This window comes from Nycticebus coucang, chromosome 12, assembly GCF_027406575.1.
Source record: "Nycticebus coucang isolate mNycCou1 chromosome 12, mNycCou1.pri, whole genome shotgun sequence".
NCBI classification, from domain to species: Eukaryota; Metazoa; Chordata; class Mammalia; order Primates; family Lorisidae; genus Nycticebus; species Nycticebus coucang.
Genome location: NC_069791.1, coordinates 47456739 through 47480921, shown reverse-complemented (window position 1 = coordinate 47480921; position 24183 = coordinate 47456739). Strand labels below are relative to the sequence as shown.

Here is a 24183-nt window from a genome sequence, read left to right as displayed (position 1 = left end):
AGAAAAACTAAAGAATCACCTATAAAGAATTGGGAGTTATAATTACATCACGCTTCCCAGTAACACAAGATGTCCAAAGACAATGGGATTCCATCTTCAAAATTCTGCAAGAAAATAGCTATGAAACATGGAAACAAATTATCAACCAAGTATAAGGAGAAAAAAAAAGTTCAAAACAAACAAGATCAAGAATTTTAACCTCCTATAAGCCCCTTTTCAAGAAGGCACTAGAAGATAGTCTTTATTAATAAAAGGGCATTAACCAAAAGAAATGGAGTCCAGGAAACTGTAGGTTCAGCACCAAGGAGACTATAAGGAAGAAAGGAAATTGGCCTAGAAAGCAAGCACACCCAGCCTATAGCAAGATGATGAAGAAATCCAGGAGGTACACTTGCAATCAGAAAAGAAAAATAGGCTCGGCACCTGTGGCTCAAGTGGCTAAGGCACCAGCCACATACACCTGAGCTGGGGGGTTGGAATCCAGCCCAGGCCCGCCAAACAATGACGGCTACAACCAAAAAATAGCTGGGTGTTGTGGCGGGCACCTGTAGTCCCAGCTACTTGGGAAGCAGAGGCAGGAGAATAGCTTGAGCCCAGGAGCTGGAGGTTGCTGTGAGCTGTGATGCCACAACACTCTACCCAGGGCAACAGCTTGAGGCTCTGTCTCAAAAAAAAAAAAAAAAAAAGAAAGAAAAGGAAAACAGGTACATTGTTTGATGCATCTGCATGATTGAAACAATATTTATGTTAGACAAGTATTAACTGTAGGTAGAAAAAAGTTATAGAAGGAAATATAGCTAATAGTAATATTTTCATATCCATAAATAATAATTAAGTATACATTTTAAAATTATGGCACTGGTTACTAGGCAAGTTCTTTCTATTTGGAATCTTATACCATGAGTTCTGGAAAGTTCATAAATATGCTGGGAAGATGAAGAAAAATTTTTATGGATGTTTTAGGTACATAAGGTTTAAGATAGCAAGATTTTTATCTTCCATTTAAGGAAATCAACTTATGACGTCTAAAATTGGAAAATCAGGAGGGCAGGAGTACAGAGGATATTTGGTAGGACCTCACCTATTGGGCACAATGCAATCGTATACTGCAAAACTATTAAAAGTAGAGCAAAAATGTCTGACCACAACGAGTAAGTGAGGTGATAGTTATTGTTAATCAGTGTGATGTAAGCATTCCACATTATCTATCAAATCACCACATTGTACCCCATAAATGTACAGTTATGATTTAATAAAAAAAGAAAATAAATAAAATTGGAAAATCAAGAAGTAGCAACTTTAAGCAAGTTATTTAAAAATAAATGAAAGTAGATGCCTCTACAAGTGGGAACTGAGCAGGAAAGAAGAGCAACAGACTTTAAAAACAGAGTCTCAGGCGGCGCCTGTGGCTCAGTCGGTAAGGCACCGGCCCCATATACCGAGGGTGGCGGGTTCAAACCCAGCCCCGGCTGAACTGCAACCAAAAAAATAGCTGGGCGTTGTGGCGGGCGCCTGTAGTCCCAGCTACTCGGGAGGCTGAGGCAAGAGAATCGCTTAAGCCCAGGAGTTGGAGGTTGCTGTGAGCTGTGTGATGCCACAGCACTCACCGAGGGCCATAAAGTGAGACTCTGTCTCTACAAAAAAAAAAAAAAAAAAACAGAGTCTCACTCTGTGCCCAAGAAGAGTGCCATGACATCACAGCTCACAGCAACCTCAAACATCTGGGCTTAAGCAATTCTCTTGCCTCAGCCTCCCAAGTAGCTGGGACTGCAGGCGCATGCCACAACACCCAGCTATTTTTGGTTGTAGTTGTCATTGTTGTTTGGCAGGTCCGGGCTGGATTCAAACCCGCCAGCTCAGGTGTATGTGGCTGGAGCCCTAGCTGCTGAGCAATAGGCACTGAGCCTTTTTTTTTTTTTGGATACAGAGTCTCACTATGTCACCCTTAATAGAGTGCTGTGGCATCATAGCTCACAGCAAACTCAAACTCTTGAGCTTAAGTGATTCTCTTGCCTCAGCCTCCCAAATAGCTGGGACTACAGGCACCCGGTACAATGCTCAGCCATTTTTTGTTGCAGTTGTCATTGTTGTTTAGCTAGCCTGGGCTGGGTTTGAACCCACCAGCCTTGGTGTATGTGGCACCGTAACCACTGTGCTACAAGTGCTGAGCCAGACTTTTAAATTATAAGACAGGTAGAACTATTTTATTTTCATAAATATTTAATGTATTACTGTAATGAAAACTAAAATTCAAATTTAAAACAGTAAAAAAGAGAATGATTAAAAAAAGATTAGTCAGTGGTAATGAAAGGTGAGTTTCAAGAAGACAACTGGTGTAAATGGGAAACCAACAGAGTGACTATAGGACTCCAAAAATGAAGATGACTGGATCTCTACTGATGGCAGTGAGAAAGAGTATTAGTTATGAAACACTGGAACCAACAAGGAAAAGATATGTTTCTTTGTTGCACAAACTAAGCATGCCCTAGATGCAATCCACTAGGTCCTGTGGTGACTAAAGATACAAAATAGAAAAATACTATCATAAAAGCTTAAGATTATAAATATATAAGGAAGAAAAAACAACATGACGGTAAACTTTTTTAGAGACTAGAAAAAGACATTTCTTTATATGAGGCCACTGTAACCTTGATGGCAAACCCCAACAAATGAGAAAATAAAATTAGAGGGCAATCTTTCTCATGAGCATAGATACAAAAATCTTAAAATAAAATATAAGCAAACCAAATCCATCAACATATGAAAAGAATAATGCATAATGCTAAATTTTACTTATAGCAAACTGAGAAGTTCCTTAATTTGTTTAAAAAAATTGTTATCTAGAGAAAAACCTTAGCAAACATAATACTAAATCACAAAGTATCAAATGCATTCCCTAGGATCAAGAAAAAAACAAAGAAAAACAAGGATTCTATTATCATTCTACTGAACACTGAATTGGGGATCCTGGCCAGTATAATAAGGCAAAAAGGATAAAAGGACTGGAAAAGAAAAAAATAAAACTTTCATTACTTGTAGAAACATGATTCTATAATACATAAAATTTTAAAGATAAATGTATTTAAGCAAGATTCCTTAGTATAGGCTCAACATACCAGAAGAAGAAAATATATTTTATTTCTACATTACAGACACAATCAGAAAGTTAAATACTGTATTATAAATTTATTTTATTTTTGAGACAGAGTCTCACTACGTCACCCTCGGTAGAGTGTCATGGCGTCACACCTCACAGCAACGTCAAACACTTGGGCTTAAGTGATTCTCTTGCCTCAGCCTCCCAAGTAGCTGGGGCTACAGGCATCCGCCACAATGCCCAGCTTTTTTTTGTTGCAGTTGTCAATGTTGTTTAGCAGGCCTGGGCTGGATTCAAACCTGCCAGCCCTGGTGTATGTGGCTGGTGCCCTAACCACTGAGCTACGGTGCTGAACCTGTATGATAAATTTAGAATACACTTTACCACTAGCATTCGAAAGCACCAAATACCAAGAAATAGTTAACTCCAATGAAAGGCAAACAAGGCCTCTATACTGAAAACTATAAAACACTGACAGAAATTAAAGATCTAGATAAATAGATACACCATGTTCATGGTTTGGAAGGTTAATATTATAAAGATAATAACTATTTCTAAATTGATTTATCAATTTAATGCAAGCCCAATAACCACCTTAAGCTGTTTTTGGAGGGAAGGAGGACTGGAAACTCACAAGCTGATCCTACAGTGTATATATGGAAATTGCAAAAGGTCAATCATAAAGGCAATCTTTTTTTTGTTTGTTTGTTTTTTGAGACAGAGTTCGACTATGTTGCCCTTGGTAGAGTACCATGGCATCACAGCTCACAGCAACCTCAAACTCTTGGGCTTAAGTGATTCTCTTGCCTCAGCTTCCTGCGTAGCTGGGACTACAGGCACCTGCCACAACATCCAGCTATTTTTTTTGTTGGACAGTTGTTGTTTAGCAGGCCTGGGCTGGATTTGAACCCGCCAGCCTTAGTGCATGTGGCTGGTGCTGGTACTGCTGTGCTCTGGACGCTGAGCCCATAAAGGCAATCTTAAAGAAATAGTAAAGATGTAGATAACTCTATTACAAAGAAATAGATCAGTGGTTCTCAACCCTCCTAATGCCGTGACCCGTTAATACAGTTCCTCATGTTGTGGTGACCCCCAACCATAAAATTATTTTCGTTGTTACTTCATAACTGTAATTTTGCTACTGTGATCATAATGTAAATATCTGATATAAAGAATGGTCTTAGGCGACCTCTGTGAAAGGGTCGTTCAAACCCCAAATGGGTTATGTCCCACAAGTTGAGAACTGCTGAAAGAAATCATAATTAAGACACTATAAATAATGGCAAAGTGACCAAGGGAAGGTCATGGTCTAGAAACAAACTCCTACAAATATAGTCACCTCATTTATGAAAATGGTAATACTGAACAGCATTGAGGAAAGATGGTCTTTTTTAATAAATGATGCTGAATCAAAATATAATGGTGGAAAAAAAGAAACTTTAACTCCTTCCTCACACTACACTAAAAAATGTTATAAAATTCTAAGACATTAGGGAAAAAAATAAGACATTAAGCACTTCTGAAAGGAAAACTAAAGAATCACATATAAAGAATTGGGAATTATAATTACATCATACTTCCCAATAACACAAGATGTCCAAAGACAATGGGATTCCATGTTCAAAATTCCAGGTGGATTATAGATCTCAATGAGAAAAGTTTTTTTAAAAAATGCAAACAAGAAAGTATCTTTCAAATTGTGGTATATGCATATCATGGAGTACTATTCAGCCACAAAAAAGACGGTGACTTCACATCTTTTGTATTATCCTGGATGGAGCTGAAACAGTCTTCTTAGTAAAATATCACGAGAATGGAAAAACAATTATCCGATGCCCTTAATACTAATACGAAGCCAGTAGATGATCTAATGCATGCCCACATAAGAGAAAAACCTCATTTCAAGTTAGGGGGAGGGGTAAAAAGAGAGGGGGAGAGAAGAGAGTGGATGGGGTGGGCATGGTGAGGAGAGGGCACGGTGAGGGGATGTTTGGCACACCTTATGAGTATGGGACATAATCACAAGAGGGACTCTACCTAACAAAATCAAATACTTTTTTTAAATTAAATCATAGCTGTGTACATTAATGCAATCATGGGGTGCAATGTGCTGGTTTTATATACAATCTGAAATATTTTCATCAAACTGGTTAACATAGCCTTCCAGGAGGCACCCTCTTAGTTATTGTGTTAAGACATTTATATTCTACATTTAGTAAATTTCACATGTACCCTTGTAAGATACACAAAATCAAATACTTTTTAGTTGATTGTTTGTACGCTCACATTAACCTGAAATTTAAAAAAAAGAGAGAAAATATCTTTGTGACTTTGCAACAAAGATTTCTTAATATAAAAGGTGCTAATTATAAAAGGAAAATAAATAAACTGCACTACATTCAAATTAAGAGCTTCCTTTTCATTCAAAGATACCACTGGGAGAATAAAAAAGGTAAGCCATAAACTGAGAGATCTATGCAATACATTCCTTTGACGAAAGATTCGGATCCAGAACGTACAAAGAACTGCTATGCCATCAATACGCTTTCAAGTTATCACCACACTTTTAACAAAAAGCTGTTTTAGAAATCAGAAAACTACAGAATACTCTCATCAACATATTTTAAGAAGATAATGTAACTTCTATATCAAAACCAAAAATAGTTTAAGAATGCTAAATCAGGCCAGGTGTGGTGGCTTACACCTGTAATCTTAGCAATCTGGGAGTCTGAGGCCGGTGGATCACCTGAGCTCAGGAGGTGGCCACTAGCCTGAGCAAGAGAGAGACTTCATCTCTACTAAAAATAGAAAAACTATTCTATTTTTGTGGTGCACACAGACAGTGCCAGCTTCCAGGAGGCTAAACAAGAGGATTGCTTGAGCCCAAGAGTTTAAGGTCGCTTGCAAGGGAGGACATCACTCTACCCAGGGCACAAAGTGAGACTTTATCACAGAAAAATAAGAATAATACTAAATCAGAAACCAATTTGCTCAGTAAGCCAATTTCGGCAATGCATTTCAAAAATGCACTATAAATAAGTTGGATTTAACTCAGGAAAAAAAAAAGCACAGTAATTGCACAAGTTAACAGATCTATGTGATAGAATAAGAGAAAAAATAAACATCATCCTTCCCAATAACACAAGATGTCCGAAGACAATGGGATTCATGTCTTCGGATTCATGCAACAGAACTGAAAAATTAACTCATGTATGTTTAAGAATCTCATTTATAATAAAAATCCCAAAACAGGCTTGGCACCTGTGGCTCAAGTGGCTAAGGCACCAGCCACATACACCTGAGCTGGCAGGTTCGAATCCAGCCGGGACCTGCCAAACAACAATGACGGCTGCAACCAAAAAATAGCCGGGCGTTGTGGTGGGCACCTGTAGTCCCAACTACTTGGGAGGCAGAGGCAGGAGAATCACTTGAGCCCAGAAGTTGGAGGTTGCTGTGAGCTGTGACAGAAGTTGGAGGTTGCTGTAAGCTGTGATGCCACAACACTCTACCCAGGGCAAAAGCTTGAGGCTCTGTCTCAAAAAAAAAAAAAAAAAATACCAAAACAATGGAAAAGATAGATTTAGTCATGGCAGTGAAATACTGATCCACTATACAGACAAAAAAAGATGGACTCCTTATCTCATCCTATAAGCAAAAGACAGCCCTAAAAAAATCTGCAAATAAAGTATAAAACTACCATAGGCTTGCCAGGGTGCCTCACCCCTGTAATCCTAGCATTCTGGGAGGCTGAGGCAGGTAGACTGCGTGAGCTCAGGAGTTTGAGACCAGTCTGAGCAAGAGTTGAGACCCTCTCTCTACTAAAAACAGAAAGAACTATATAGTACCCTAGGTTTCCCCTACTGAGGAAGCTGAGGCAAAGGATCACTTCAGCCCGAGAGTTTGAGGGTGCTGTTGAGCTATGGTGACACCATGGTAGCCAGGGTGACAGAGTGAGACTCTGTCTCAAAAAAAAAAAAAAAAAAGATAAATAAGTAAAAATAAATCTCTACAGAAGAGGTGAGTTGTGGCGTCTAACATCTGTAATCCTAGCACTTTGGGAGGCCAAGGTGGGAAGATCACTTGAAGCTAGGAGTCCCAAAACAGCCCGAGCCAAATAGTGAGGAGCCCATCTCTACAAAATTAAAAAACTTAGCCAAGCATGGTGGTGCACATCCATAGAGGATAGCTTAAGACTGGGAGTTTGACCAGTAAGATTAGCCCATATCACAAAATCCCAAGACCAGAGATGTTGGCGTGGATGTGGAGAAAAGGGAACAATTCTACACTGCTGGTGGGAATGCAAATTAATACATTCCTTTTGGAAAGATGTTTGGAGAACACTTAGAGATCTAAAAATAAATCTGCCATTCAATCCTATAATTCCTCTTCTAGGCATATACCCAGAAGACCAAAAATCACATCATAGCAAAGATATTTGTACCAGAATGTTTATTGCAGCCCAATTCATAATTGCTAAGTCATGGAAAAAGCCCAAGTGCCCATCGATCCATGAATGGATTAATAAATTGTGGTATATGTACACCATGGAATATTATGCAGCCTTAAAGAAAGATGGAGACTTTACCTCTTTCATGTTTACATGGATGGAGCTGGAACATATTCTTCTTAGTACAGTATCTCAAGAATGGAAGAAAAAGTATCCAATGTACTCAGCCCTACTATGAAACTAATTTATGGCTTTCACATGAAAGCTATAACCCAGTTATAACCCAAGAATAGGGGGAAGGGGGAAAGGGAGGGGAGGGAGGGTAGGCAGAGAGAGGATGATTGGTGGGTGCATCTTACAAGGGTATATGTGAAACTTAGTAAATGTAGAATGTAAATGTCTTAACACAATAACTAAGAAAATGCCAGGAAGGCTATGTTAACCAGTGTGATGAAAATGTGTCAAATGGTCTATAAAACCAGTGTATGGTGCCCCATGATCACGTTAATGTACACAGCTATGATTTAATAATAAATAATAATAATAAAGATTAAACTAGAAAAAAAGAAAAGAAAGATTTAATCAACACACACACACACACACACAAAAGACTGGGAGTTTGAGGTTTCACAGACCTACAATGACAATACCATACTCTATTCAGGGCAAGAGAGTGAGACTGTCTCAAAAGTAGGAAAAAAAAAAAAAAGGCACTACAGAGAAAATTATAAAAATGTACTAAAATTGACTGAACAATACCAAAGTTTAAAAAAGGGGGAGAGAGAGAGAATACTCCACAGTTACAGATAAAAAGAATGAATTCCAATGCCAATTTTCTTTATATATATAAAAGAAAATATATATTATGAAACTTAATAATAAACTAATATTCTGAATAGGTAAAGAATTTCTAAAAATCAGAAACAGAAAAATGGCCAGAGGCTATGAACCACAAAATTCATAGAAAAAACATGAATGACCACTAAATACAGAAAAGATTTTGTTAAACCTCAATAGCAAACAGGGAAATAAAGATTTTATTAACGAGATAAGCCTTTTAAACTACTGGATTGGGCAAAAAGCCTGTGAGTGTCTCCCAGTAACAATCACTGGGACTTTGTACTAAAAACTTTCCACTTGAGGGGTATTTATTACCTTGCTGTATACATTAACTAAAGCTGCCCCCATGACTGAAGGACATAAAATGATCTTGAAACCTGAAATACCCATGTTGTCTTGGGTGCTATCAGAGAAACACTTGAATGGGGATGGCAGTGCCCGAAGAGTTCATAATAAAATGGAAAATGGTTTATATAAAATCGTGCTACCTGGGGAATGCAAGGAGAAAATACAAGCGAGAAGCCTCTTTCTCCCTAGGACTGACTCCGGAACTAAGGAGCTACCAGATTCTATCTTCACTTGGACAGTACCCTGTAACAGCTTACAACTGACTGACAAAGAGCTGCTTGGTTTGCAGATGACAGGTTTAAGGTGAATGGACAATATTCTATTTATAAGGAGAAGGCAAAAATAAATCAGTTCAGTAGGCTGAATTATGTCACTGCACACAGATCTACCATTATTCTTAAGAATGATAATATTCCATACAGTGATATACTAGAATGCATTTCTCCATGAAAAGACTATCACAAATAATGCTGTGAATATCCTCATATATTTGAGCAGTATTTCTGTAAGACATCAATCTAAAAAGGAAAATGCTAGATCAAACGGAATGCATATTCTAAATTTTGATAATTACTGGCAAATAATTACTGGCCCTCCATAAAGGTTCTACCCATTTCCACTTCCACCACAGCAGATAAGAGCATGTCATTCTGGCTAATGCTGAATGTAACCAACTTGAACATATTTTTACCACTCTGATAGACACAAATAGTGTAGTATTTTAATTAATATCCCTCATCACTAATGAGGCCATACTGAATATCTAGCCATCAGAAATTGGTAGTACGGGAGTTAACTATCATTATAGATAGAGAACTGCAGAGAAATAAGAAAGTAAAAATCTATCTTAAGACCAACAAATAATTTAATTTGGTTAAAATACCAGGAATTAAAGGCCATAATAAGTTTGTAAAAGGCGAAGACCAACTTATACCAACATATGTGTACCATTAGACATTTTTCCTGCTGGTTATGAGCTTACACTGAAGATTTTTTTTTTTAAGAGACAAGAGTCTCACTTTGTCACCCTCTGTAGAGTGCTGTAGCATCACAGTTCACAGCAACCTCCAGCTCTTGGGCTTAGGTGATGCTCTTGCCTCAGTCTCCCGAGTAGCTGGAACTACAGGCACCTGCCACAATGCCTGGCTATTTTGTTGTTGTTGTTGTAGTTTGGCGGGGGCCACATTTGGTAATGGGGTTGGCGCCCTACTCACTGGGCCACAGGCGCCACCCACCCTGAAGATTTTTTAAGTAAAGTAATGACATTAAAACCAGGCTTTGAAAAATTTTGGAGCTATGCATAAACTTTCATGGGGAAAAATCTAGGAGGAGATCAATCACTGGTTAGAATTTGGGCCAGCGATGATGAGACCATAAACTAGAACACAAGAAATAGGAAAGGAGAAGAGATACATTAGAAATATATTACCTATGGAGCCAAGAGCAAGAAAACTGGCAAATAAATAGATAACAGGGGAAATAATCATGTTGATGGCTGAAGAAAAAGCACTTCACCCACAAACTTGATGCTGACTACATTTAGTAAGTAAAACCATTAAGAAATGTATACAAAAATTAAACCATTCAAGAACAATACAAATTCTCTCAAGAATGATCTTAAATCAAAATTTAGAAATACATTTTTTGGGTACCTGAGAGATCACTGCTTTCAATTCGCCGGAGATCTGAATCAGCCCAGAAAAGCTTGCCCAATCTGCTATCAAGGGCTAAAGCTATTGGCTTACTCAGGCCACTAAAAAAGAGGACCTCCCGTTCTGTTCCATCCAAAGCAGCCCGTTCAATTTTGGGAGATCTTTCCTGAAGATTGGTAAAATACATATATCTAAAGAGAAAGGAAGAAAAAATCAGTTACTAGAATAAGCCACATGAACTACAAATATTCTTGTTGATGAAGACAAAGTTAACATAGTATTTTTAAATTTTATTTATAAATGTTTTAAAATACATTTTTAAGAAAATTCATGAGGTACTTTTATTACTTTTCAAAAATAGTAATAAAGGTACACAGATAGAAGTTCTTTGGGAACTTTTATAGATTAATAGAACTGTGTTAGATACAAGCATACCTATATTTCCAGAACAATGCATTAAATAAAAGATCAATGACCAGAGAGACCTGTACACAAAGTTTTTAATCCTTTTCTAATTAATCTATCTAGTAACTAAGTCACGCATGAACCATTTCTCCTAACTTGTAGATTTCATCCCTTTCCTATAAGTCTTTTGAAGTAAGCTATTCATTCAGGTACCACTGAGCACATTTAATTAAATGTAAAGCTCTGTATTAAATGAAAAAAAAACATATTAGTTCTTGTAAAAGAACATAAAATCTAGTAGGAAATATAAAACTGAAAAATAGTATAAGGCAAATTAGAAAGGACTAAGTATAACTAGAAAGGTACAGATACAGTGTGCTGAGTTTTCAGGAGAAGGGAAGTCACATTCCGCAGGAGGTGGGGTAGATTAGGAAAAACTTCATGAAGGATGTGGCAGCTGAAATGGTCCCGAAGGTGTGGGTAGGATTTAGGCAATAGTGACCAAGGAAAGAAATTCTAGCCAGTGGAATCAGAGAAGGTAAAAGAAAGCTTAAGAAAATACAGGGGCAAATGGATGGACAGAACATTGAGTTGTTCACTGGGGCACAGGACACTTAAAGGTAAATAAAAACAGGTAAAAAAGAAAGTTAAGGAGGGGCTCAGATGCCATGCTATCTGAATGCTGCTTTAGTAACATACCCTTTTTCTGGGTTTACCACAATGGCTCGAGGTCTGTCTTGTTCACCTTTTAGCACCACTCCAATTGATCTCCCATCTAATCTTGTCACATTAATGACATTGGTAGCCTCACAAGTCCAGTAGATGTAGCGGCTATAAATATCAATGCTGAGGTCATAGGGTTGTATTTCTAGGTTCTGATTCGGAGCTGAGCTCACAACCACAGTAAAGCCCTAAGGAAAGAAAAGAACACACATGGAAAATTAAGACTCCAGGACACACAGGAGCAAGGAAAACTACATAAGTGAATGAGGGTGGCATGACAAAGTCATCACCAATATAAGAGCATAAGTTATCCTTAGCACAGCATATTGTATCCTAATATAATTTTCATCCCAGTATCATCATCAAACAACTATTTACTCAAAGAAAAGATCACCAAGACGAAGAAAAGCTACTAGGTCAAGAATTTTAGTTTTATACAGACACACACATGGACACCTAAGCAGAGTCAAAACTTAAGTGAAATAGAATGGTTGATCAGTCTAGTCACTAGTCAAAAGAAATGGATTTTAAACTGAGGCTTCCCAGAAGCGGAGACTCTGTAATCCCAACACTGTGGGAGGCTGAGGAGGGAGAATTGCTTAAGCTCAGGAGCTCAAGACTTAAGCTGAGTGAAAGTGAGACCCCACCCCCCGACTCCTAAAAAAATGAAAAACCCAGGTGGGCGCCACACCGAGCACCTGCAATCCCAACGGCTGCCGGAGGCTGAGGAAACAGGATGCCCACAGCCCAAGTCTGAGGTTGCAGTGAGCTATGATGCCACTGCACTCTGCTCAGGGCATAGGGTAGGACTCTCTCTCAACAACAACAAAAATAAATAAATAAACTGAGCCCTGAATTACCTGGCTGCCATCTTCTTGTGCCTTTCGGATCATGTTTTGTCTTGAGTCAATCCAATAGAGTTGCTTGTCCAGTGGGTCATAGTCAATGGCCCGGACATTCCGAAGGCTATGGATAGGAAGGATGATGTCAGGGCTCTGTTGTTCATCAATCACCATGCGGTTGATGGCACTCTTTTGACTGAAGAGCAGGAAAGTAGTAGGAGCTTAAAGAAAGAAAAGAGCAAATGTAAAATACAATTACTCTAAGAGCTCTATATTATCACCCAAAGATTTGATCAGTCTGTTTATATAAATCAGACATAAGATACTGAAGAAGTAAGGCTAAGGACAGAATTCTTTGGCATGCCCTCAAAAACTCTCTTCAGCATAACACTAATCAGTGCCCTGGTTACCAAACCATTCATGAATTTACCCAGTGGCATAGCTATCTAAACTATTTTTTTAACATCTTGTCCACAGAGATATCACAAGAGACTTGATTTCATTGGGACATTTGATAAAGATTTACAAAATTTTCCTGGTCCACCAAGTGAATAACTCTATTCCTCCTTAACCCATTGTTATATATATGGTACGTGGCAGAAAGCTTGGTGCCATAGGTCAAGGCAGACATTTAAAGACTGATTTTAGTCTCAGCCTTCTCACTATCTAGTTATTTAATCTTCTCTAAATCATAGAATCCCTCTGGATCAAAGTTTACTCAGCTGTAAAATAAATGGTATAGTCATCTTGTTCCTCTCACTGAGTTGCTATAAGAATTTTACAACATATATGAAAATACTTTAAAAACTGTAAGACAGTATGTAAATGTTAATTGAAAATACCTATTATTACTATCAGTAGTAGCAGTAACAAACTTGGAATTAAGCTCTCACAGACAGCAGATACAGACTTTTATTTTGTGCGTATGTGATGACCTACATGGAGAGGGAGCAGGTAAAAATTGCCAAAAAAAAAACTAATAATAGATTCTTTACACTCATTATCTCTAATCCTCACAACGAACCTTGCATTTATATTTTCACTAAAAAATATGGTGTTGATGACTTAAATTCATGAAATTAGAAAATGCAACAGAGACAGTATTTCCCTTTCCCTGAGACTAGGCCTCTGATTACTATGTAGTCTTCTTTAACACAGGAATACCTAGAAAAGAACGCATTATAGAGTGCTGCTGTCAACTTCAAAGTCTAACAACATTTTATAAACCCTCATTAAAAATATGTACATATTCCATAATCATATCCTATTTTCTTTTTTTAATTTTAATTTTTATATTCTATTTTCTTGGTGCTCTATTTTCTTCATCATCTAAATCCAGTTCAATTTTGCCTTTCAGGAATATAAAACATAAATAGCCAAACCAGGACTTCTTGCTTTATTTCCTCCTATGGCCCATTTTCATGGCTCCGCTATTCATGGTCCCTCAGATACTTTATGCTTACATTCAAATGTACAGTGGCCTAAATCCCAAAGGAATTCATTGGTACTCACAAAGAAACTTGGTAGTCACAAAATTGCATTTCTGCTTCATTTAATTTCATCAGTTAAAAGCCCACACTCAACTTGGAAGATGTACAAAGTATCCTAAGTGATACTATTGGACATTTCCTCCATTATCTGGAGTCCATCACTTAATGATTTAGCAACTTTTAGCAATTTAAGTAGAGACCAGGTCTTAAGTAGTAAGAACACGTGTCATATAGAAAAGTATCCCACCACCTTTTTGGGGGGAAAGAATTTTTGGCAATACTATTTTTTTTTTAGTAAATCAAGAAAAAAAGGCTCCAAATTTAAGATTCCACCAAAATAAACACCAATTGTACAAAGATATGCAATGAATCCTTGAAGAAAGAACCTCAACCCCCAATCCCAAGTTTTAGTTCCCAAATTTTACTGTCTAGAAAGCAATTAACCAAATATATATTTGTCTCCTAGTACCCTTTCTTTTCCAAGTCAAGTTTTAACCTTCAATTAAGATTTCACAATTAGGTATGGACCTTATGATTCTAGAAATGTGGATTAAGATAAAGCTAAATATGGCTCCAAATAAATGTTTGTTTCAAAAAGTCTACTTGGACCAGGCGTGGTAGCTCACACTTATCATCCTAGTACTCTGGGAGGCCGAGGTGGGGGATGGCCAGAGCTCAGGAGTTTGAGACCAGCCTGAGTAGAGTGAGACTCCGTCTGTACTAAAACTCGAAAAACTAGCCCGGCATTGTGGTGGGTGCCTATAATCCCACCTGTGTGGGAGGCTGAGGCAAGAAAATTGCTTAAGCCCAAAAGTTAGAAGTTGCTGTGAGCCGTGATGCCACAGAACTCTACCTAGCTTGACAGAATGAGACTCAAGGTGGGGGGGGGCGGAGTCTATTCAAAGACATTAAAAATTATAAGCAATTGGCTTGATATTTCTGAAAGGAAGCTGAATTTTTATTTTTATTATTGGGGAATCATTAAGGGTTAAAAACAACAGGTTTCACAGCTTACATTTGTTAGGTAAAATTCCTCTTATAATTGTGTTCCACCCCTAATCAGTGTGTCACACACTGTAACCCCCACCCCCCTCCCTAATTCCCTCTTTGCACTCCCCCACATCCCCACCATGTACAAGCATCAATAGTCCTCATATCAGAATTGAGTACACTGGATTCTTGCTTCCCTATTCTTGTGATGCTTTACTAAGAAGAATGTATTCCTCTCTCACCCAGGTTAATACAAAAGATATAAAGCAGGGGTCCTCAAACTACGGCCCGCAGGCCACATGCGGCCCACCAAGGACATTTATCAGGCCCGCTGGGTGTTTTTGCCACAGCTGCCTGTCTGGCTTAGCAGCCAACTCGTCCCCAGCCGCAGTGCGCATATGTGGAATGTGCATCAACTCTCCGACTCTGCTCCTTCTTTCTGTCTCTCCCCACCAGGTGTTTTTGCCATCCTGCTTAGCAGCCCACTCTTCCCGGCCCACAGTGCGCATGTGTGGAATGTGCCCCCCACTCTCTGACTCCCCTCCTTCTCGCCATCTCTCAACTCCTCCTCTCAGTCTCTGGTGTAATCAGAGGAGTCACCAGGTTGCCTGTGCAGAGCCTGCTGTTGCCTAAGGACTGAGGTAAGAACAAGTTAGAATTTATTTTTTTTTTTAAGTGAGAAGGTCTTTTTTTTTTTTTTTTAATTTTGCAGTTAGTAGGGCCTTTTTTTTTTTTTTTTAGGTTAAGGGGGGGCCTTTTTTCCCTGAAGTTAGGAGGTCTTTTTTTTTTTTTTTGCAGATGGGGGCGCCTTTTTTTTTGAATTAGAAGAGCCTTTTTTTGAAGTTAGGAGAGTCTTTTTTTTTAAGTTGGTTAGTTGGTTGGGGCTTGTTTCTAGGGGGGTTGCATCACAGTGATAACGCAAATAGCGCTCAGTGCTAATGCAAATAGTCAGTGCTCAGTGGTAGTGATAATTCTAAGCACTCAGTGTTAATGCAAATTGTTAGCACTCAGTATTAATGCAAATTGTCAGCAGTCAGTGTTATCGCAAATGGTCAGTGTTAATGCAAATGGTCAGTGGTCAGTGTTATTGCAACTAGTCAGCAGTCAGTGTTAATGCAAATGGTCAATGCTCAGTGTTATTGCATGGGGGCCCCAAAATGGTAATCTGCCTAGGGCCCTATGGGAACTTAATCTGACTCTGCAGACAGCCAAGGAGTAGGAAACCCAATTTAATTGACAGTAAGTGCATTTATATTCTGATTGCTATTCAGTTGTGTATGTTGTATATTGTGTGCTGTGTAAGCCCTGGTTCACACTGTTGTGATCTCTGAGCATATGCTTGTATGGCTGAACTCACATTAGATTCGGAAAAAAAACGGCATACGTGTCTTGTTTTTTCCTGCAGTGGAATCTGATCGCATGGGTCTTCTCACCCATGCGATCAGATTCCTGTGCGAGTTCACAGATCTCAGTGCCGTTTGCACAGGGTAGTGTGAACTGGAAACGTGGTGGAAGAACCAGCTCTGAAATTGTGCCTCTTCCTTTACCGCACCAGTGTGAGCCTGAGGTAAACGCGGAGTTCCACCATATGGGCACTGGCGAGGCTGAAATGATGTGGACTGGCAAGGCTGCATTGATGGGCACTGATCAGACTGCATTGATGGGCAGTGCAGTCTATATGTCTCTGTGTGGGCAAAGTTATTGCTGGTATATTGTTTTTGGAGTGCTGTGTATATATATATATATATATAATATATGTATTTTACTAACAGCAATTTGGAATCTCTAGGAAACAATGATATCAAGAAAGAGAAAAATTGACTCGGAGTGTAGGATATTCAAAGAACAGTGGACTTATGATTACTTTTTCATGCAGTACAAGGAAAGAGCTGTGTGTTTGATATGCCGGAATATAGTGTCTGTGTTCAAAGAATACAACTTGTGTCGACACTATCAAACTCAACATAAAGATAAATATGATTGTTTGGTGGGAGAAGTGAGAAAAGATAAAATATTAAAACTGAAATATATATTTACTCAGCAAAATACTTTTGTGAAGCAGAAACAGCTAAATACTTCATCACTGTGAGCTAGTTTTCAAGTTGCCAAGCTAACAGCGTGCACTGGCAGACCATTTGTGGAAGGAGAATTTGTTAAAGAATGCCTTCTTTCTGTTGCCAAAGAGATGTGTCCAGAGAAGGCCAATTTATTTAGTTCAGTGAGTCTTTCAGGACCCTCAATTACATGAAGGATTGAAGAAATGGGAGACAATTTGCATCAGCATTTGCAAAACTCCACGAAGAAACTTTCCGATTTTTCCTTGGCACTCGACGAAAGTAATGATGTTGGTGATTCTGCACAACTTCTAATTTTTTTTTTTTATTTTTATTTTTTGTAGAGACAGAGTTTCACTGTACTGCCCTCGGTAGAGTGCTGTGGCGTCACACGGCTCACATCAACCTCTACTCTTGGGCTTATGCGATTCTCTTGCCTCAGCCTCCCCAGCAGCTGGGACTACAGGCGCCCGCCACAACGCCCGGCTATTTTTTGGTTGCAGTTTGGCTGGGGCTGGGTTTGAACCCGCCACCCTCGGCATATGGGGCCGGCGCCCTACTCACTGAGCCACAGGCGCCGCCCACAACTTCTAATTTTTATTCATGGGACAAATGACTATTTCCAAGTCACAGAAGAGCTTGCTGCACTGCAAAACATCAAAGGAACAACTACAGGAGAGGATATCTATGAAAAGGTTTGCCAAACTGTGAATGGTTTGGAGCTGGACTAGGCAAAACTAGCCAGTGTGACAAGTGATGGTGCTACTAGCATGGTAGGGTCTAAGAAAGGAGTAATTTCTTACATGAACCAAGAGATGGACAAACATAACTATTCTCATCCAATACCCACACACTGCCTCATCCACCAGCAAGCGCTGTGTAGTAAGTCACTGAAGTGGGACTCTGTTAGTGGGACTCTGTTATGAAAACTGTGGTATCTTGTGTTAACTTCATTAGAGGTAATGCACTAAACCACAGACAATTTTAGGAATTTCTGTCTGAGCTAAATGTTGCCTATGAACATGTTCCGTACCACACAGAAGTCCACTGGCTGAGTCAAGGGAGAGTTTTGAAACATTTCTATGACTTACTTCCACAGATTATAGCTTTTCTGCTTTCAAAAAACAAAGAAGTACCAGAGCTCAATGATGCAAAATGGAAATGGTACCTTGCCTTTCTGACAGATGTAACAGAGCTACTCAACAGTTTCAATGTGCAACTTCAAGGAAAGGGGAAGCTCATCTGTGATATGCAATCACATGTGAAAGCATTTGAAGTAAAATTAGGCCTCCTCATCAAACAAGTGAAGGAGGAAAATTTCTGCCATCTCCCCACAACTCAAAATCTGTTAGTGGAAAATCCATTGGTTGCATTCCCAAATAAAACGTGTGGATTCACTGGAAAAGTTGCAAAAGGAGTTCCAATTTAGATTTAAAGAGCTTCATCTCCACGAACAGGACATACAGCTTTTCCGTAACCTATTTTCTATTGACATTGAAAATGTGGATACGATTTACCAAATGGAACTGGCTGAACTGCAGAATTATGACTCTGAAAGATGCATTCAAGTCAAGCAGCCTTCCTATTCATCTCTCCCCTCTGAGACATATCCTAATCTCAGGAACCATGCACTCAAAATGGCAACCATCTTTGGCAGCACTTACGTCTGTGAACAGACTTTTTCCAGAACTAAACATCTGAAATCTCCAATCAGATCTAGACTAACGGATGCACACTTGAATCACTTGTTACGACTAGCAGTGACAAATATGGAACTGGACATTGACCATCACATTAGCCAAAAGCAGAAGTTTGTGGATTTAACTTTACTTGTTCTTCATTTTAAATATTGCATTTGTTCCCGCTTTGTTTTTTTACTTCAAAATAAGGTATGTGCAGTGTGCATAGGTATTTGTTCATAGTTTTTTTTTTAAACTATAGTCCGGCCCTCCAATGGTCTGAGGGACAGTGAACTGGCCCCCTGTTTAAAAAGTCTCCATCTTTTTTAGTGGCTGAATAGCATTCCATGGTATACATATACCACAGCTTGTTAATCCATTCCTGGGTTGGTGGGCATTTAAGTTGTTTCTACAATTTAGCAATTGTAAATTGAGCTGCAATAAACAGTCTAGTGAAAATGTCCTTATGATGAAAGGATTTTTTTTTCTTCTGGGTAGATGCCCAGTAATGGGCTTGCAGGATCAAATGGGAGGTACAGTTTGAGTTGAAGATTCTCCATACTTCCTTCCAGAAAGGTTACAGTAGTTTGCAGTCCCACCTCTCCACATCCACCCAGCATCTGCAGCTTTGAGATTTTGATACGTGGCCATTCTCACTGGGGTTAGGTGATATCTCAGGGTGGCTCTGATTTACATTTCTCTGATTAGGGCTTAGTGACAATGAGCACTTTTTCATATGTTAGCCATTCATCTGTCTTCTTTAGAGAAGGTTCTATTTATCTTACTTGCCCATTGATATAAGGGATTGTTGGCTTTTTTTATTACTTAATTTGAGTTCTCTGTAGAGTTTAGTTATCAAGCTTTTGTCTAATTGATAATATGAAAATATCTTTTCCCATTCTGATGGCTGTCAGGAAGCTGATTGTTTTGCTTCATTTACAAGTCAATCAGAGCTTAAAGTGACACAGAATATGCCATTTAAAAAGTCTAAATCTGTTTTAATTTATGTAAACTCTAATCACTACATCCACATTTCTTGCAGTCTAGTGCTTTAAGAATTGTCCTATCACGTTGTCTGAGTCTTGAACTCCCATTATGAAAGCAGCAACATGTAGAAGCTGGAGCACAAAGTATAAGAAAAAGGGATTTTTTCAGCTTTCTTTTGAAAGGCACAAAAGTTTACTGGTAGCTTAACAAAAGGCATTTCTCTTGTTAAGAATAAACTATAGGGCTCAAAGGGGTAGGGCGCCAGCCCCATATGCTGGAGGTGGCGGGTTCACAACCAGCCCCGGCCAAAAAACCACACACACAAAAAAAGAATAAACTATAAGTAAGACCAAGCCCATCAGGTATGACTATGCCATTTGCACACTGTGCCGAAGGTATTGAGTGGGAACGGAAATGTGGTCCACACTTCATTAGCTACACCATGCACCTGTGAGGCTAAATCTGCCCAGAGGGAACATCTTTCCCCAATTTTGCACAAAGGTGCCATAGAGAGAGGCCACTTCAGTACTGAACAAAAGATTATACAATTTGACTTCCTGTTCCTCTTACTCTGTTCCTAGGTGTTCCTCTAACATGTCAGACACGTTCCCCTCAAGGCCTCTGCATTTACTGCCCCCTTCTGTTTGATAGGTCTTCTCCAGTTATCCACATAGCTCATTTCTTTACCTCTTTCACTTCTTGATACAAATGTACTTTTGCACCAAAACCCCCTTGATGACCCTATTTAATTCTACAACCTCTGAAGCCATCGGCTTTTCTTACTTTTAATATTTCTCCATAATACTTATTACCATTTAACCTAATACAGTTTATTTAGTTCATTAACTTTCTTACTAGAGTGCAAGCCCTGCGGAGGCAGGGATTTATGTCTATGTCGTTCATTGCTGTATTTTCCACTGGTTGAAATAATGCCCTATGTAGCCAGTATTCCATAAATACTCAGTGAGAGAATTAATGAAGAAACAAAGAAACAAGCATTAGAGCTGGGCATGGTATATGTACCCAAATGCATGGGTACATGTTTGTAGTTCCAGCTAGTCAGGGAGGCTAAGGTGGAAGTGAGGGAGGATACCCAGGAAGGGTGAGATCCAGGAGAACAGTTCTTCTCAAGAAGACCACAAGGATAGACCTGCTGCAGGGTCCTCTCTATGGTGACTCAGCTCTTGGAAATTTGTAGACTTAACTTCCTGGAACTTGGGAATTTCCCCATCTGTGAAATCCTGTCGTTCTTGTGGGGGCTGGAACAGCATCTCCCGTTTGATTCAAACTGACCAATGAGAAAGGTACCTGTGAGTTGGAACTTTTTGACTGGAGATAAAAAGGGAAAAACCGAGCCAGTTGGGGAGGGCAGCCATTTCGAATTCTTCTATGCCATAAGCTCTGCCAGCTGAAATAAAGCCCTTCCTCTTATAAACATGGTGTTTGGGTGCTCTTTCTCTCCACTGCGCCTCGTCTTCCTGCAACAGAAGGCTAACTTGAGCCCAGGAGTTTGTCCAGTCTGGGTAACATAGCTAGTGAGGCTCCATCTCTTTAAAAAAAAAAATCAAGTATAAAAGCATTGGATGTCAAAGAGAGCCCTGTAAGCAGGACTTTGAAAGTAAGAAAATAAAATTATTTGAGAGGAAATAAAATGCACATTTATTAAGGACCTCCGACATGTTACATATCATGAGAACTAGATGTTATTTAATCCCCCAACTTATCTCCATTTTACAGATGAGGAAACTGAGGCTCAGAAAGGCTAAGTAATTTTTTCAAGTCACAAAGCTATTGAGTGGAAAGGCCCATGTATTTTCCCAGATGCTGCCCTGCTTCTTTATTCATTTAACAATAACTTCTTGAGTACTACCATATATTGAGCACAATTCTAGGCATCTAAGATAACACTGCTAAAGAAAAGAGAAAAAATTGTTCCTTCATGATGTCTACATGCCATTAGACAGTCAGCAATAAACATAATGAAGAAAATCATAGCGTATAAACGTACAGTCTATAAATTACAAAGCATATAAAAGGGTGGTAAGGAAATAATACCATTTCCTATAAAATGGGAAAAAGAAATAATACCTAAGGCCCAGTGGCAATGATGACCGTGTAAAAGGATGATGGGCAGTTTTAAATAATGTAGCCCAAGTCTCACTGTGAAAGTCACAAATAAGCAAAGACTTGGAGGTGAAGGATATCCTGGCAAGTATTTGTAAAGAGAACATTTCCAGGGAAAAGAAATAAGCAGTGTAACACTCCTGACATGAGAGTAGCTATTTGAAAGTAGCAAGGAGGCCAGTATGGCTGCCATGCAGAAAGCAAGGGAGAAAACAGTATAAAATGAGGTTAGAGAAGGAATTGGGAGGTACAAAATGTGGGTTATAGATTATGTAGGACCAGGGAAGCCTTTATAAGAACTAGATTTTTACTCTGTGTGAAGTGAAGAGTCATTTTTAAGATTGTGAACACAAAAATAACATGATCTGATTTAGCTTTTATAACAGTCGAAAGGTAAATTACACGGTGTTAAAAAACTTTTGAGGATAAATACTTTTTTGTTTTTTTGAGGTAAGAGTCTCACTATGTTGCCCTCGGTAGAATGCCGTGCATCACAGCTCACAGCAACCTCAAACTCTTGGGCTTAAGCAATTCTCTTGCCTCAGCCTCCCAAGTAACTGGGACTACAGGTGCCCGCCAAAACGCCTGGCTATTTTTTGGTTGTAGTTGTCATTTTTGTTTGGCGGGCCTGGGCTGGATTTGAACCTGCCAGCTCTGGTGTACGTGCCTAGTGCCCTGGGCACTACAGGTGCCAAGACATGCTAAGTACTTTGTATTAAACTCTTGCAGTTATGTTTTAGATTCTAATACGTCTCTACAGAAATATGAAACAGTACCCCATTAATTTTTAAAAACACGTAAGAAGCCTCCTGAAGCACTGGTGGTCTACTTCAGAAAGGTAGCCAACAGAGACACCAGAACACTCAGCTGTAATTTCTCACCACCTTCAAACACCAACAAGCATGAGTAGGAACAGCTAAAACAATAATAACACTAAAAAGTCTTTCCCTATTTGTTTCCTTCCATCTTATTACCCCATTTACTCCTTCCATTCAAAGCCAAACTTCTTGAAAGAGTTATGTATGCTCCCACCTCTTCCTTTTTCTCCATTCACTTTTTAATCTACTCCAATCTGCCTTTCACCATTATTTCCCTGAAATTACTCTTTTCAGAGTTACAAATAACCACCTTACCCTCAAATCCAATGGATATTATTTATCTTTTTATGGAGACAGAGTCTTCTCTGTCGCCCTGGGCTAGAGTAACATGGTGTCAGCCTAGCTCACGGAAACCTCAAACTCTTAGGCTCAAGTGATCCTCCTCCCTCAGTCTCCCAAGTAGCTAGGACTACAGGTACACACCACCACACCCAACTAACTTTTTCTATTTTTAGTAGAGGATAGGTCAAGCAGTCCTCCTGCCTTAGCCTCCTAAAGTGCTAGGATTATAGGTGTGAGCCACCATGCCCAGCCTAAGTACTATTTTAGACCTCACCTTGCTCAACTTTTCAGCAACATTCAACACAGTTCATTTTTGAAACACTCTTATCTCTGTATTCTGAGCCTCTCTTTTCTCTGCTTTTCCTCTTACCTCTCTGGCTGCCATTTCTGTGTCCTCTGTGAACTTTCCCTCTTCAACTAGAGTTTCAAGGTTACCAGGTCCCTTCTTTTCTATCCACCAGGAGTCTGCAAACTATGCCCATAAATCAAATCTGGCCTGCTGCTTGTTTTTGTAATAAAGTGTTACTAGAATTCAGTCATGCCCATTTAAAATAGTATGTTGTCAGTGGCTGTTTTCATGCTACAGTAGACAGAGCAGGGCAGAGCCGAGCAGGTGCTCATAGACCCATACATGCACAAAGCCTAGAATATATGTTTACTATCTGGCCCTTTACTGAAAAGCTTACTGCCTGCTACACTGTATCATCTCCCTGGACAACCTTACTCATAAAGTAAACATCCTGGCAATTCCAGAATTCATATCACCAACCTCATCTCTCTTCTCTAACAGTCCATCTACTATGACATTTAATCTAGAAGTTATCTTTGCTTCCTCTATTAGTAAGTTTTGTTTCTTCTCTCTTCAAAATATACCTTGAATCCCTCAAAATCTCTCCATCACCACACACACTGCAGCCACCACAGTCCAGGCCCACCTGCTATCATCACACTATCTAACTGACCTACCTGTTCTTGTTACTCCTCAGCAGAAATCAGGTCACGTAGCCTATTAAATCTTCACAACAACATTATAAGGCAGCTACTATTATTATTCTCATTTTACAAATGAGAAAAACTAAGGCTTTAAAAATTTTATGTTACTTGTGTAAAGCAAAAAGCTAATTATGTGTGTATACTCCAAAGTATAAGTTCGATAGAGTGCCTTGGTGTCACAGCTCACAGCAACCTCCACCTCCTGGGCTTAGGCGATTCTCTTGCCTCAGCCTCCCGAGTAGCTGGCACTACAGGCGCCTGCCACAATGCCCAGCTATTTTTTGTTGCAGTTTGGCCAGGGTCAGGTTCAAACCTGCCACCCTAGGTATATGGGGCCAGTGCCCTACTCACT

General features: G+C 39.2%; 1 protein-coding gene across 4 annotated transcripts in view; it reads right to left on the bottom strand.

The window, feature by feature from the left end:
• LRP6 (LDL receptor related protein 6) overlaps window positions 1–24183 on the bottom strand; it is a 197632-nt gene that overhangs the window by 29940 nt on the left and 143509 nt on the right. For all 4 annotated transcript variants that reach the window (XM_053555768.1, XM_053555770.1, XM_053555772.1 and 1 more), the window contains 3 exons: window positions 12373–12575; window positions 11489–11700; window positions 10385–10575 (listed from right to left, as the gene is read on the bottom strand). In XM_053555768.1, the coding sequence (XP_053411743.1) occupies window positions 10385–10575; window positions 11489–11700; window positions 12373–12575 (606 nt within the window). The remainder of the gene's footprint in view (window positions 1–10384; window positions 10576–11488; window positions 11701–12372; window positions 12576–24183) is intronic.